We start from the raw sequence: 16,565 nt of genomic DNA on the forward strand, positions 1-16,565 counted from the left end.
TTGAGTACATAATTTTAAGTGAGGTAAGCCAGTCATAGGACAGATCCTGCATGATTCTACTTACACAAAGAATCTGAAAGCAGCAAGTGCAAGGATACAGGGAATAGAATGAGCTGAGGGGACTGGTTGGGGGTTGATATGAATAAAGTTTCCCTTAGTCAAGGGGAACACCTTCTAGAATTCTTTCTTTATGACATTGTATCTGCAGTTACTGATACTGTATTGTGCATTTAAACTTTGCTAAGAGAGTAGATTTCATGTGGAATGTTCTTCATACAATAAAATATTTAAAAAGAAGGGTGGTGACTCCCTGGTGTTCCAGTGGCTAAGACTCCCTGCTTCCAGTGGAGGAGGTGCAAGTTTGATCCCTGGTCAGGGAACTAGGATCCCGCATGTAGTCTGGTGCAGCCAAAAATAAAATAAAGAAATATAAAAAGAAGGGTGAGGTGACACATGGTCTGCATAGCACTGTTCCCTCAGCAGGGTGGGGCAGGGTTCAGGAACCAGTGCACCATAATAATACTTCTAGAACAAAACACATGCCCACTCAGGACTCCTACCAGGCATCATAAGGTCCAAGGGAGAGATGACTGAGCCTTGGGGGTCCACGGGGGAACCCTTGAGGTGGGGGCACATGCTGGTGCTGAAAGTGAAACTGCTCAGTCTCACAGCCCTGTCCAGCTCTTTGCGAGCCCATGGACTGTAACTCACCAGACTCCTCTGTCTGTGGGATTTCCCAGGCAAGAATACTGGAATGGGTTGCCATGCCCTTCTCTGAGGGAATCTTCATGACCAAGGGATCGAACCCAAGTCTCCCGCATTGCAGGCGGATTCTTTACCTACTGAGCCACCAGCTGGTGCTAAGCTGCCTTACGTGCACACCAGGATCCCAAGAAACCTTGGAGGGGGCGGTTCTTAAGAACTGAGGCGATCTGAGGGAATGCGGTCCCACCTGGAAGCCCTAAGGGCGCCCACTCCGCATGGGGCTCACCTTGCTCTCGGGCCAGCTGAAGGGGATCTGTAGTCGTTCCATAGCTTCGATCATGGTCCTCATGGATATGAAGATGTTCTGGTAGACTAGGGGCCGGAAGTTCTTGCGGTCCTCCTCCGAGTAGCCCGCCCCATGGATGATACGCATCTGCTTGATAAACGTGCTCTTTCCACTCTCGCCGGGACCTGGAGAGATGGCCACTGTGGTCAGCTCAGCCCTCGGGGGGCTCCCGCCACCTAGCACCCGCCACCCGCAGGCAATGGGGCTCCAATCCTGGCTCCGTGACCCTGGGCATGCCTTCACGGCTCTGAGCCTTTATGTCTCCACCTGTAAAACATGGTTTTGCTGGAGGGCATGAGGGTTAAACTGGTTCATGAAAATGTAGTTCTGGAGGGTTGACAAACCACTGGTCCTCGGACAAAGCTTGTCAGTGCCTGTTTTTGTTTCATTTTTGTTTGTTTGATTTGATTTTCTGTTTCATCATTACCACTTATTTGGCTACACTGGGTCTTCTTGGCAGCATGACGGATCTAGTTCCCTGACCAGGAGTCAAACCCAGGTCCCCCACATTGGGAGCTTGATGTTTTACCCACTAGACTTCCCTGGGGAAGCCCCTGTTTTTTGTTTTGTTTGCATTTTGTTTTTGGCTGAGCCGCATGGCTTGTGGGATCTCAGTTCCCCAACCAAGGACTGAACCAGGCCCTCGGCAGTCAAAGTGTGGAGTCCTAACCGCTGGACCTCCAAGGAATTCCTGACAGCCACCTGTTTTTGCATGCCAGCAAATTTTTACAGTGTGCATGGTTTTTACATTTCTAATTATTTTCACGATTACAATTTTTACAGTTTTTAAATGGTTAGTTTTTGCATTTTTTACATGGCTGAGAGGAATCTAGACACTGTTTGATGACACCTGAAAATTACATGAAATTCAGGTTTCAGAGTCAGTAAATAAAGTTCTGGGCTTCCCTGGTAGCTCAGCTGGTAAAGAATTCACCTGAAATGCAAGAGACCCCGGTTTGACTTCTGGGTAGGGAAGATCCCCTGGAGAAGGGATAGGCTACCCATTCCAGTATTCATGAGCTTTCCTGGTGGCTCAGATGATAAAGAATCCTCCTGCAATGCGGGAGACCTGGGTTCGATCCCTGGGTCAGGAAGATTCCCCTGGAGAAGGGCATGGCAACCCACTCCAGTATTCTTGCCTGGAGAATCCCCATGGACAGAGAAGCCTGGCGCATTACGGTCCATGGGGTCTCAAAAAGTTGGACATGACTAAGCACAGCACAGCAAATAAAGTTTTAATTGGCACACGGCCACACCTGGTTGTATATAAATTATCTAGAGCTGGTTTCTGGGGATAGCAGCACAGTTGAGCAGTCAGAGACCCTCCAGCTTGCAAAGCTGAGATTTACTGTGCGTGCTCTTTAGTCGCTAAGTCTTGTCTCTTTAGAGACCCCATGGACTGTGGCTTTCCAGGCTCCTCTGTCCATGGGATTCTCCCGGCAAGAATACTGGAGTCGGTTGCCATTTCCTTCTCTAGAGGATCCTCCCGACCCAGGGAATGACCTCAAGTCTCCCACATGGCAGGAAGATTCTTTACCACTGAGCCACCTGGGAAGCTCAAAACGATTTTATATCTGGCCCTTTACAGAAAAAGTCTGTAGACCCCTGGCTTAGAATGTGCTTTGATATAGTAAGAGTTACATTCGTGTTCACTACCATTAGCAGTAGTAGTCTTTACCATAGTTATAATTACTGTTATCATTATTTGCTCTAATTATTTCAGGTAGAGGAAGTTTTATGAAGGAAACACAATAGGACAAGTAGAGTGAGTAAGTGACTACTGCTAAGTGCATGGAACGCTTCTCAGTGGAGGTGACACTGGGGTTGAGATCTGAAGGCTGAGAAGGTTGCTCCCGTGTCAAGGTGTGGGGAAAGGGAGCACCAGGCAGCGGACACAGCATGTGCAAAGACCCTGGGGCAGGACTGTACCTGATGTGTTTGACAAACAGATGGGAGACCCATGTGACTAGAGCAGAGTGAGCAAGGGGGAGGGAGGAGGGAAGGGCAGGGAGGGGATGGGGCTGGTCATGCAGAGGCTTGTGGGCTACAGGAGAACTTGGGCTTTTACCCTCAGGGAGGTGGAAGCCTCGAAGGCTGTGGGCAGAGGAGGGGCGGGACCTGACTCAGGTGCTCACAGGTGCCCTCTGGTTACTGCAGGGAGGACTTCCCACTAGCCAGATGGTTCAGGCTAACCCAGGTGGCCAAGTGGAGTGAGACAGAACCCACACAACCTCACAGTGGAACAGAGTGGGATGAGGCTCCTTGCAGGCTCACCTACAGAATTTCCAGGGCCAAGTGCAGGATGAACCTTCAGGGCCCTTCTGAGTGCAGGGTTGCATGGCCCAAAAGCCAGGAGTGAGTCTGTGATATTAACACTAGAATCTTCCAGAGCCCAGGACCAGGAGTTCAAAGAGAAAGGCCTGGCTTGCTGCTGTCTGAGCCCCGATATCTCCCTCTTGGAGCCTCTGTTTTCTCATCTGTGAAATGGGCTTGACAGCCAGGTGAGAGGTACATGGCCAGGAGGCCTCTTCCCACACCTCCATCACCCTGCCAGCCCCTGGGGGACCCTGGCGTGGGGTCCCTCCAAGGGCGGGGGCACTCATGCAGGAGGAACTGAGACCTGCCGCAGAAAGGGAAGGGGCACCCTGGCTGGAGCCAGAAAGAGGAACCGGGAGCAATGGGAACATAGTGGGGAGGAGGCAGGGAGTGCGGGAAGTGGCAGAAGAGAGCGTGCTCTCTCCTATCACTCATGGCGGGGCTCCAGGTCCTCCCTACTCCCAGCACATTTGAGGGCAGTGAGCGGTAGGCTGGCGGCACTACTGCACTTGAGATCCAAGAAAAATAATCACTTTTCTGTTACCTGAAAAGACATTCATGGGGAAACTGGAAACACTGGTGGGACGTGACAGAGACAAGACTGCAGCACGTGCATCAGCCGCTCATCATCGTCCTGGGGGTCTTTCCTTTTTAGTGGGACCCAAACCCACAGAAGTATTTGGGGGATAAAAAGGTGAAAGTAATTATCCTCCAATTAAAAATAAATAAAATTTAAAAAATATGTACTGCTGCTGCTAAGTCGCTTCAGTCGTGTCCGACTCTGTGCGACCCCATGGACTGCAGCCACCCAGGTTCCTCCATCCATGGGATTTTCCAGGCAAGAGTACTGGGGTGGGTTGCCATTGCCACTAAATATATAAATGTATAGCAAAGGTCCAGTGGCTAAGACTCTGCACTCACAATGCAGGGGTCCTGGGTTCAATCCCTGGTCAGGGAACTAGATCCCACATGCCAAAACTAAATGATCTGATGCTGCAACTAAAGATTCTGTATGCTGAAACTAAGACCCAGAGCAACCAAATAAATAAATATTTTTAAATGCAACTACATTTTTTAAAATAAATATATAGCAAGTAAGCTATAGACATACATTACGTAAATTACAAATATATACACACAGATATATATAGTGTATATGTGTATGCGTATGGAGAGGGAATAAAAGGCATGAGATAAAATATTAACATTTTCAGAAGAATCCAGTATAACTTTTCTAGAACTCTGAAAGCATTTCAAAATGTAAAGTTAAGAAAGTTGAGGGGTGAATTCTGCTGCTGAGGCATGGTGATGGCTTCTCGCAGGCGGAGACCTGAGCTCCCTGGGCCCAAAATTTAAAAAAAAAAAAAAGTGGGGGGGAAAACCCCTCAAATACCAGGTGAGATACTGCGTTGGAGGCTGAAATGAGAAAAGGGTATTTGTGGAAAAACCAGTGAAATCTAAACTTTGGATATGAGTTCACAGAAACTTAAGGGCACAGTTCCCACGTTAATATCTCAGCTATGACAGCCCACGGCACTTATGTAAGAAGCCATCATAGAGGAAGCTGCTCAGAAGTTGGGAATTCTTTGTGCAGTCTTTGCCATGTTTTTGTCCATTGAAAGTGATTCCAAAATAAAAAGTTTCCAGGACTTTCCTGGTGGTCCAGTGGTTAAGATTCCATGCTTCCAATGCAGGCGGCATGGGTTTGATCCCTGGATGAAGAACTAAGATCCTGCATGCCATGCAGCATGGCCAACAATTAAATAAATAAAATGTGTACTATAAACAAATTAATAACAGACACCATCCGTATGGAGCCACCTGGCTTAGATTCTGAAATTCCTTGGGTTTCAGGACGGAGATACATCAAACTCACTAAATATTCCTGCAATGGGACATCTATCACAGTCAGTGAGATAAACCCACAACCTCACCTCCCACTGGGAAACCTAGGGAGATGGACTGGTCTCTGCTTTTTAACAGCTCTATTTATTTATTTATTTGGCATATCACATGGCACGTGGGATCTTAGTTCTCCAACCAGGGATTGACCCTACATCTCCTGCAATGGAAGCGAGGAGTCCTAATCACTATACTTCCTGGAAAGTTTGAGATAGGCTGGTCTCTGATGCTTCTGCAATTTGGAGATGGTAGAGAAGGCTGTGAGTTCTGCCCCCCTTACCTCCCTCTCCCAGTGTGGTGGGGGGCCCATGCACCAGCTCCCCCAAGTCCACAAGAGGAATGGCCCTTGGCTCCACTTTTCAGGTGGAAAAACTGAGTCCCAGATTGGTTGGGTCCTGCAGTTGGTGAGTGGCCAGATTGGGACTAAAACCCAGTTTTGAGTCCAGAGTTCTTGGGCTCTTTCATGATCGTTCTGGGAAGTTCCCCAGGTGCTTTGAATCATTGTCATCACCCGTGTCTTCCCAGCGACAATGATTTAAGTCTTAGTATCTGCCAGACCCTGAGCCCAAGTCCTCTCTGACTGACCTTGGTGGATCCTCACAAACATTCCCACTGTGTTCCCATTCACAGTGAAGATGTGGGGGCTCAGAGAGGTGCAGTGACTTTCCCAAGGTCACACAGCTAATGGAAAAGCAGAGGAGTAAAAACAAACCCTTGTGGATCCTTCACCAACAAAATAGGATGTGGCCGGTAGGCTGAGTCAGGCATCATCAAAATATCAGTTAATAGGATTTTTCTCCACACACTCGGAAGCTCATTGGCTCCTCTGGGTGCTGCCAAAATGGCAGTGAGACCTACAGCAGGGGACTACATTCTTTGACCTTCCTGTGAGCTGCTCCTCTGGGAGCACAAACAGAGATCTCATCAAGCAACAGTTAATTTTGTTGGGATGCACTGTTTCATTAAAGAAAAAAAAAAAAAAGCCTGGTAGCCACCCGCAACTTGGGTTTCATGACACACGTGTGAGTCCCAACCTGAAGTCTGAAACACGTTCACATTTCCAGCCATGACTCCTAGAACCACTGAGGATTCAGGAGCCTCTCATGTTATGGTTCAGGAAGCTCCCCAAATGACGCTGAAAGATGTAGGAGAGCTGTCTCCACCTGGCACAGCCTCGCAGCACAGACGGGAAGTGGCCGCTTCCTCCTGGGCACCGGAGAGGAAGTGGAAATGCAGAGGCCAGGAGCTGCGCCAAGTCCCAGGCATCACAAGACACCAGGCGGCTCCTTCCATGGGGAACCACAGCCCCCACGCCACCGTCCACTCCTGGAAGACGGGGCTCCTGGGGCCAAGGGGGTCAGGCCCGGGCAGCTGGAGACCATACAGACCAGCTTCCATGCCCAGCTCTGCCTCCAAACCAGCTGCAGACCCCAGACCCAATCCTGCCACCTCCCTGGGCCTCAGTTTCCCCATCTGTCACTGGGGTTCTGTGGGGGCACATTCGCAGGGCAGTCAACAGTGTGGAACTGCAATTCTAGGCTCCAGTCCTGGCTCTGTGACTTTGGGCAAGTTGCTTCACCTCTCTGGGCCTTGGTTTCCCCATCTGGGGATAGAAATGGTTCCCACCTCACATAGGACAGACAGAGCTGGCTTCTTTATTATTATTATTATTATTATTATTGGAGAGGGGCACACTGCATGGCATGCAAGATCTTAGTTCCACAAAAAGGGATCAAACCTGTACCCCCTGCCGTGGAAGCTTGGAGTGTTAACCACTGGACAACCAGGGAAGTCCCAGAGATGGCTCCTTTAATTGTTTGCTTCAGATTCTTCCCCCTTCTCAACATGGTGACTACTACCTGCCAGGGACAGACCCCTGGTCCCTTGGGCTTCTTCCTCAAAAGGATCAACCACCTCCCAGGAAAAAAAAAAAAAACTTTTAAATTCAATTCCTGTTTTTAAGGAAGGCGGGTGTGGAGGCAGCCTTTGGGGCTTGGATGGGGGTGGTTGAAACCACAGTTCAGCAGGCTGTCCACAGGGCCACATCAGTGCTTGGACATGTGAACAACCTCCCTTCTCCCCTCCCCCCACCCACCACGAGCAGAAACGGCTTCCTGATTTGGGGCTGGCTGTCCAGGAGTCAGTGGAGCAAAGGACTCTACCAGCTCTAGGAAGATACAGTATAACTCGGGGGAAAATCACTCCAGAAACTGGATTCATTCATTCATTCGCTCATTTATAAAGCATGCCTTCATGACCAGGCCGCTGTACTCCTGAAAAATGCTGAGGACGCAGGAGTGAATACGATGGACATGGTCTCTACCTCTGTGTTGCTTGCTGTGTGACTGGAGAGACAGACGGTGAACAAGGAAACAGGAAAATACCAGACAGTGTGTCACGAAGTGAGTGCTATGAAGAAAAACTGGGCAGAGGAAGAAGGACGGGTCTGACCTTGAAGCCAGGGAAATCAGGGAAGATGTCTCTGAGGAGGCAGCACTTGAGCTGAGACCCACCGGCCAGGCAAAGGCTTGTGGGGATACTGAGAACCCTTGGCAGGGAGAATGGCAAATGCAGAGGTCCTGAGGTATGGTTAGAGAAACCTGAGACGTTCAAGGAAGGATCGTAACACTGACAAACCCCTAGCCCAGCTGAGCTCCTAGCTTCCCCAAAAGGAAGAGAAGACAAAGAACGAAAAAAGAGACATCACTACAAATCCTACAGACATGAAAGGATGACAAGGGAATGTTAGAAACAATAGTACGCCTCTGTACTTGAAAACTTCAAGGAAACAGACAAATTCTTTGGAAGCTACCAATAACCAGAGCTCACAAAAGAATAGCCTACGTAGCTCTATTTATTAAAAAATAATAAATACCTTTAAAAAAATGAAAATGAAGAAAAGAAAGTAAAAAAAAAATAGTAAATACCATATCATGTATAAAAGCCTAGTTATTTTAGAAAGTGAATAGGGATAGTTATTAAAGTCTTAATTAAAACTTTCCTGCGACTTCCAAAGGAAGACTCACAGCAGGGACCATGGGTTCGATCCCTGGCCAGAGAACTAAGAGCCCACACGCCATATATGGTGAGGTCAAAAAACCAAAACAAAATAAAAACCTCTTCCAGGCTCAGACGGCTTCACTGGGGTGCTGTGCCCCACTTTCTCCTCTCTTTCCACCCCTGAGGGCTGCCCCTTCCCACTGAGCAAGAGAAGAGACAGGGCGGCTATCCAGATGACCAAGCCCTGCCCTTTGTCCCAGGGCAGGCAGGTGGGATTTGGGGACCTCAGGGCCTTCCCCAGCCCTCATCCAGGGCTCAGGCATTCCCAGGAGACCCTCCGAGGTTGGGGTCCCTGGGCTTAGGCCTGAGGGGCTACACACAGGGCAAAGTGGCTGGGGGAGTGGACGCTGCTGCTGCTGCTAAGTCACTTCAGTTGTGTCTGACTCTGTGTGACCCCATAGACGACAGTCCACCAGGCTCCCCCATCCCTGGGATTCTCCAGGCAAGAACACTGGAGTGGGTTGCCATTTCCTTCTCCAATGCATAAAAGTGAAAAGTGAAAGTGAAGCTGCTCAGTCATGTCTGACTCTTAGCGACCCCATGGACTGCAGCCTACCAGGCTCCTCTGTCCATGGGGTTTTCCAGGCAAGAGTACTGGAGTGGGGTGCCATTGCCTTCTCCGGAGTGGACACATGTGGACCATAAGACGTCAGGTCTCAGAGGTCACAACTTCAGAGCCTTCCAATCCGTCACACCTGAATCACCCCACCTCCCACACGGTTTTGTTTACCTCCTCTTCTTGCTGCCGGAAATTATTTTATCTACTTGTTAGTTTACAGGCTTATGGTCTGGCTCCGTCACCAGAAGCTGAGGTCCCTAAAGTCAGGGACACACAATGCTCCATCTCCCCTGCTATTGTACCCCACCTCCAGGAATTATGCAGTACATCTTGAATGAATGAACTGATCCATCAATTAATCAATCCATCAAAGGTGCTTGGCCATGCTTTCCCCATGGGACTTGTCCTGATAAACCACCAGAACAAACCCAGGTCAAGCCCTCAGAGGGACGGAAGGGTCCTGGACTCTCCACGGTCGCAGGGCTAGGCTGGAGGTCCCAGCACTGGGCAGCTCATTCCCTTATCATGACTCGGGAGCCCGTAGGGTGGGCTGGGCCAGCCAGGCCAGAATTGGGCCACCCAACTGAGCCACCTCCACCCCTGCAGATTCCCAGGAGGTGGCTGGGCCAAGGGAACGGGCCCACAGCTCACCCCCTGGGAGGAGGAATCAAGCCTCAGTCAATTCATCCTGAAAGTGGGCTCCCAGGCTGCCCCGCCCTGGGTGGCCTCCGACTCACCCAGAAGCAGCAGTTTCAGCTCCCCTCGGTCGCGCTTCTTCTGCTCCAGGAGGATCTTGTTGATTTCCTGGTCGATCCGGGCTGCCGACTTCTCATCCTCCGTCAGACACCAGGGGCAGCAGCGCCAGGTGAGTGAGCGAGCCATGGCAGGGCCTCAGCGGCCACGAGGCGGCATCGCCCCCGCCCTCGCCCAGGGAGGAACCCCAGCCCGGCCACTCTGGGGAGGGCTCCAGGCAGCGGGCAGGAAGAGCCTCCCTCGTCGTGGGGGTCGCCCCCCCAGGGACCCCCTGGCTTCCTGGCCTGGGTTACCGGCTGGCCCAGCTTCTCTAGGCCTGTGCGCCAGCTCCAGCTCCGGGGTGGAGGAAGAGAAAAGATGCTGGCTCAGGGCTCCCCGCCCATCCCCAGACCTGCCTGGCCCGGCCTGACAGGTTGACGGCAGAAGAGCTCAGAGATGAGGTGGGCGCCTCGGGGAAGGGCGGGCCAGGGAGGAAAGGCCAGCCGTCTGGGTGCACGCTGGGCCTCCTTCCTCATTCTGGAGAAGGGGTGGACCTGGTTCTCCGTCCTCCCTGGGCCTCTGAAGCCCGCCCTGGCCCACGCCCCTCTTCCCTTCCTCTAGGCCAATTAGACGCAATCCTCAGAATACCTATCACCATCTTTGTTATTTATTTTTTTTAATAGCTTTTTGGCCATCCTGAGAAACATGTGGAATTTTAGTTCCCCCACCAAGGATCAAACCAGCGCCCCCTGCACTGGAAGCCTGGCGTCTTAACCACTGGACCGCCAAGGGAAGTCCCCCATCCTGATATTTTTTTAAAAGAACATCCAAGGCCCAGGGGCACATACTGCTTTAAGCACTTTTGTGTATTAGGGGAAGCGGGTTTCACGCAGACAGCGCCCCAAGTTCATTTCAGCCCCCTGCACAGATGGGCACATGGAGGCACAACCAGGCCTGACTCCCGGGGGAGGCTCTCCCACCCGTGGGGCCCCAGGGTTTCAATGCAGAGCAGGCAGCTTTAGAGCCAGGGCCATTCATTGTCCCTGCAAACTTGTATGTGGCGCCTCCTATGTGGCAGGCAGTCTACGCAAAGATGGGACTGAAACGTCAAACGCCACCCTACCTCCCTGTGTGATACCCTTGACAGACAAAGAAATACCTTAAATATATGTATATCCAAGCCTATCAGATGGTGATAAAGTGTATGTGAGAGGAAAATAAAGCCCAGGGAGAGGATGGGAGATGTAGTGGGGCTCATTTGTGTCCTGAAACGTGGGGCAGGGGGAGCCAAAGAAGGTCACTCTGACAAGAGGACCTTTGGGACCAGGACGAGAAGCTGGACAGGGAGCCTGGACATAGTGAGAATCTCGGGAGTGGAAGCTGCTCCCCAAAAAGCCAAGAAGTCACCATGCCAGGTCTCCAGAAGTAGAGGGGAACCAGAGGGTGAATTGTGGCTGGTCCCCCACTGACTGCCTCCAATCTGGTAAGAACTTTGCCGTGTTTGGGAGCAGAACGCTCTTGGAGAGGTTCTAGAAACTTCTAGAAAGTTCCCAAACACCCCTCTCCCCAGAGATACACAGAATCCTGCAGCCTCCGGGCCCCTCCCAAAGGTGCTGGTGAGGCCCAGATAGGGTACGTGTTGCACTTGGGACACACAGCCGCAACCGTCTCCCTCCACCACGCCCTAGCCACGACCGGTGTGGTTTTCTTGCTGTTGATTCATAACGACTGGCAGATGGGAAGTTCGATAGGGGCCCCCTTGGGTCACTGGGGCCCGGCAGGCGCTGCCCTGCCCACCCCCATCCCCGCCCCCTGACCGGATGGCTGTGGGGAGGGGATGTTCCCTGGGGCCTCGAGGTCTGGGTAACTTCCCGCTCCCAGGCAGGTGAAGAAAAACAGAAATAAGTCTGGGCCGTGCAGAGCTGGGCAAAGAGAACAGAGATGACCAGCTTGGCAAAATTGAGAAGCCAGGCTGAGTCACGGGATGGAGAGCAGATGGTGGGGTGAGGTGGGGAGTCCCTGGGGCCACCCTGCTGACTATTTCCCAAAGGATACCAGGCCTTTAGCATGTGACATGGGGCCAGGGAGGTAGGCACTGGTCTAATACTTTCCTTGGCTCCCGCTGACCTCCTGAGAAAAAACAAGCAGTGCCTTGTTCCTTTTCCTCCAGGGCCCAGACTCTGTGAATTTCTCTAGCCTCACAACACATCTTCTCAGTTCCCCAAACAGGAAAGTGTTGCTTCCTCCCTTCCAGGCGGGACGCCTGTCACCTATTAATTGATGCAGGAAAAACAGGGTGAGCTCTGTGCATACACACAAACATGGGCTTCCCTGGCGGTTCAGTGGTTAAGACTACACATTTCCGAAGCAGAGGATGGCGGGTTTTGGTCCCTGGTTAGGGAACTAAGATACCACGGGGCTGCCAAATAATACTAATATAAATAATAATAATTCTTTAAATGCAAACACACATGGAAAACACAGAAAACATCAACATATATTAATCTAATTATTTCCTGTGAAACCAACACACACGTGATCCCCACCCTGGCCAAGATTCAGGGTGTCATCAGCCCCCTGAGGTCCCCCACATGCTCTTTCAAACATGAACAACCTCCCACCTCCTCCTCTGGCCAGGTAATCAGCACTACAGCGATTTCTATGGTACTTCTGTGTTTGGGGGGTACATTTTGGTTACAAGATTTATTTTGTTTTTCGTTTTTTTTAATTTATGTGGCTTGGTAGGCACTTTCTTTGGTGCAGGGTTCTAAGTTTTAACAAATATACAGTTGACAGAACATGGTTCTGCTACCTGAAGAACCTCCTCCAGATACTGCTTCGTAGGCAGATCCTCACCCAAGCCCTCACCCCTGGACACCGTGGATCTGCTTTTTTTGTTGCTATGGTTTTTTGAAACTTTTTATTTATTTTTATTTATTTGGCTGTACCAGGGTCATAGTTGCAGAATGTGGGATCTATTTCCTTGACCAGGGATCAAACTCAGGTCCCCTGCATTGGGAGCGTGTCTTAGCCGCTGGACCACTAGGGAAGTCCCCATTTTTTAAAAAATCTTTTTGAGAACATCATATAAACAGAAGCATACATTGTGTAGCTTTTGAGATTGGCTTCTCTCACTTAGCATCTGAGACCTGTCCATGCAGTTAGGTATGTCAGGAGCCCTTTCCTTTGGACTGTCCAGTATTTTCCCTTTGTGTGGGCTCATCACCTTTTATCCGTTCACCTGTAGAGGGCCATCTGAGTTGCTCCCAGTTTAGGGCGATCATGAACAGTGCTGCTATAAACATATTATATAAATATCACCAGTGTTCATTTCTCCAGGATAAATTCTTAGAAGCAGGCTGCTTGAGTTATAAGGTAATTGTAGGTGTAACTTTGTAAGAAATGGCTGGTTTTCCAATGTGGCTGTGCTGTTTTTCATCCCCACCGCCAATACCTGAGAGTTCCTATTTTTCCACATCTTCATCAGCACTGGGTATTGTCCTATTTTTTTATTTTTTATTTTAGGCATTCTAAGATGCTTTATTTTCTTGGACTCCAAAATCACTGCAGATAGTGACTGCAGCCACAAAATTAAAAGACCCTTGCTTCTTGGAAGAAAAGCTATGATCAACCTCAACAGCATATTAAAAAGCAGAGACATTACTTTGCCAACAAAGGTCCATATAGTCAAAGCTATGGTTTTTCCACTAGTCACGTACGGATGTGAGAGTTGGACCATAAAGAAGGCTGAATACCGAGGAATTTATGCTTTTGAGCTGTGTGTGGTGTTGGAGAAGACTCTTGAGACTCCCTTGGACTGCAAGGAGATCAAACCAGTCAATCCTAAAGGAAATCAATCCTGAATATTCATTAGAAGTATTGATGCTGAAACTGAAGCTCCAATATTTTGGCCACCTGATGCAAAGAGCTGATTCATTAGAAAAGACCTTGATGCTGGGAAAGATTGAAGGCAGGAGGAGAAGGGGACGACAGAGGATGAGATGGTTGAATGGCATCACCAACTCAATGGACATGAGTTTGAGGAAGCTCCGGGAGATGGTGAAGAACAGGGACGCCTGGCACGCTAAAGTCCATAGGGTCACAAAGAGTCGGACACGACTGAGCTACTGAACAACAGCAAAGATGCATGTAATGGTACCTCACTGTGGATTTTAATCTGTGTCTCCCTGATCAGCTAACAGTGTTGAACATCTTTGCATGTATTTATGTGCCATCCATGAATTTTTTTCAGTGAAGCGTCTGTTCAAATATTTTGCCATTTCTTTTAGTGGGCTTGTTTTCCTATTATTATGTCTTGAGAATTCTTTATATATTCTGGATACAAGTGATTTTATGGGGTCTGGGGTTTGAAATTTTTTTTTCAGCTTGTGGTTTGGCTTTTCATTCGCTTAGCTGTGTCCTTGGGGCTTCATTTTGATGATGCTCAGTTTATCAGCTTTTCCCCTCTTCATAGGTCATGCTTTCACTGCTGTCATGAAGAACCCTTTGCCAGACCCAAGGCCACAAAGAAGTTCTCTTTCGTGTGTGTGTGTTCAGTCGCTCAGTCGTGTCCGAAACTTGGAGGCCCTATTATGTATGTATGTATGTATTTGGCTGTGCTGGGCCTTAGTTGCACACACTGGATCTGTTTTCAGTTGTGGTATGTGAACTCTTAGTTGTAGCATGTGGAATCAAATTCCCTGACTAGGGCTTGAACCTGGGCACCCTGCATTGGGAACGCAGTCTTAGCCAGTGGACCACCAGGGGAGTCCCAAGCAGTTCTCTGTTTTCTTCTAAGAGTTTTATTGTTTTACATGTCACATTTAGACCTATGATCCCATCTTGTGTTCCTTTTTGTTTAGGTAGAGGGTTTTTTTTGTTTATTTGTTTTGTTTGTTTCTGCCTAGGATATCCTGTTTTTCCAGCACCATTTGCTGAAAAGACAGTCCTTTCTCTGTTGAACTGCCTTTGTATCTTTGCGCCAAATCATTTCACCATATTTTTTGTTTCTGTTTGGTTGATGCTATTGTTTAGATCTCTATTCTTGCTAATATCCTGTCTGCTTATTTTGCCAAGCACCAAGAGATGACTGTAGAAGTTTTGAAGTGTAATTGTGACTTTCTCTGCTTTTCCTTTCAGCCATATCGTATTTTGCTTCATCTATTTCATGCAGACACATTTAGGATTATTCTGTCCTCTTGCTGAGCTGATTGTCTTGTGATTCCCTTTTGTAATGTCCCTCTATACTTCTTTGCTTTCTTTATTTACAATCGTATTAAGTGACTCTAAAAATTGTGTTCTTTTTCTGTCATTTTTGAACGTTTTGCAAATTATCTCTCACTCAGCATTTTGTTTGTGTCATAAATCATATGATTACCTGTGGTTGAAATTCATTAATTCTCACTTCTATAGACTATACCGTTGGGTGAACATCCCATCATCCATGTATATATCCTTTTAGTCAGCGTTTTCTATATATATATTTTAAAGTGAGCTATAATTGATACATAACATATGCGCTTCAGCTGTACAACATAATTATTCTGCATTTGTATATACTGTGAAATGGTCACCACAGTAACTCTAGTTAGCATCCATCGGCACATGGAGTAGTTATTTTTCTTGTGATGAGAACCTTTAAGACCGACTCTCAGACACTTTCAAAGTACAATACAGTTTTGTGTGGGTTTTTGTCCACCCTGCAGTGTGGCACGTGGGATCTAGTTCCCAGGCTAGGGATTGAACATATGCTCCCTGCTTTGGGAGCTCAGAGTCTTAACCACTGCACCCCCAGGGGAGTCCCAATACAGCATTATTAACTGTCATCACCATGCTGGGCTAGTCATCTATTCTAGTGTCGATGGGCATTTGGGGCTGTAATGAGAGGGGTCACAGAGTCGGACATGACTGAGTGACTGAACTGAACTGAACTGAACTGAATGCTATAAATGCATAGTCTCTCCTTTCTTTACAAATGAGCCACTCCCTTCAAGTGCTGTTCATTCAATATTAAAAATGTCCTTCTCTAGAAGTCCAGTGGTCAAGACTTTGCATTCCGCTGGAGAGAGTGCAGGTTTGATCCTTGGCAGGGGAGCTAAGATTCCACATGCCTCCTGGCCTAAAAACAGAAAACAGAAGCAATATTGTAACAAATTCTATAAAGATTCTTTATTAAGAAAATCTTAAAAATAAGTCCTTTCTGTTTAATGAGGATGTTTACATAGCTTCAAAGTACCTGGCGCTCTTCAGATGATGGGAGACCACAGCGGGGTCCCTCCCTGGCCATTGCGTTGGCCACACACCCCTCCCCCCCACCAGGGTTATCCCAAGCCTGGGCTACAAAGGCCCACCTTCTCCCTTTATTAGCTGATGAATCACAGATTTAATTCCACTTCTGCGAGATACCCAAAGCAGGGTCTGCACCAGGTCCTTCTTACCCAAGTCCACCCCAGCCAAAAGAAGAAAGCACCGGGAACCCCTCCCTGGCCACCTGGTGGGTTGTCCAAAGGTTTTCCGTCTTGAAAGCCTCCTGGTTTACTTTGCACCGGGTCGTGTCTAGTGCCCTGGCCCGGGGGCACCGCCTGCCGTCAGGGCAAGGGCCCAGCTGCTCAGTTTCCCTGTTGGAACCGGAATGCGGAGAGGACATTCCCGGCAGGTGCGCGTTGGAGCCCGCAGGTGGCGGGCTGCTGGGCGCGGAAAGCCGGCGAGCGGCACCTGCCGGCGGAGGAAGGCATGACAGCCTGGTGCTCCAGCAGCGTCTTCGGGCCTCCTCCCCGCCCCCACCTCCTAAATCCCTCTCCTTTCCTCTGCCTCCATCAAGTCCTGCCTGGTCTAGAGCGGTCCCCTCCATCCAAGTTCCGGGTTCCGCCCTCATCCCCTCAGTCTCTCCGTGCAATAGCGACCAGAAGACGCGCCTGAGCATTGAGTCAGGCTCCGCCCCTCCTC

At 49.3% G+C, this 16,565-nt stretch overlaps 1 protein-coding gene and 1 long non-coding RNA gene across 5 annotated transcripts in view; one reads left to right on the top strand and one right to left on the bottom strand.

Annotated features, from left to right (window-relative positions):
• Positions 1-10,159, bottom strand: part of GNA15 (G protein subunit alpha 15) — a 24,344-nt gene extending 14,185 nt beyond the window's left edge. For all 4 annotated transcript variants that reach the window (XM_042250191.2, XM_027969904.3, XM_042250190.2 and 1 more), the window contains exons 1-2: positions 9,626-10,159; positions 992-1,176 (exon numbers count right to left, since the gene is read on the bottom strand). In XM_042250191.2, coding sequence (XP_042106125.1) covers positions 992-1,176; positions 9,626-9,770 — 330 coding nt within the window. In that variant the 5' untranslated portion in view covers positions 9,771-10,159. The remainder of the gene's footprint in view (positions 1-991; positions 1,177-9,625) is intronic.
• LOC132659873 (uncharacterized) lies at positions 9,628-15,809 on the top strand. Its single transcript, XR_009600826.1, has 2 exons — positions 9,628-9,753; positions 13,146-15,809. It is a non-coding gene; the product is annotated as an uncharacterized LOC132659873 (long non-coding RNA).
• The last annotated feature ends 756 nt before the right edge of the window (positions 15,810-16,565 follow it).

Source organism: Ovis aries, chromosome 5, assembly GCF_016772045.2.
Source record: "Ovis aries strain OAR_USU_Benz2616 breed Rambouillet chromosome 5, ARS-UI_Ramb_v3.0, whole genome shotgun sequence".
NCBI lineage: Eukaryota > Metazoa > Chordata > Mammalia > Artiodactyla > Bovidae > Ovis > Ovis aries.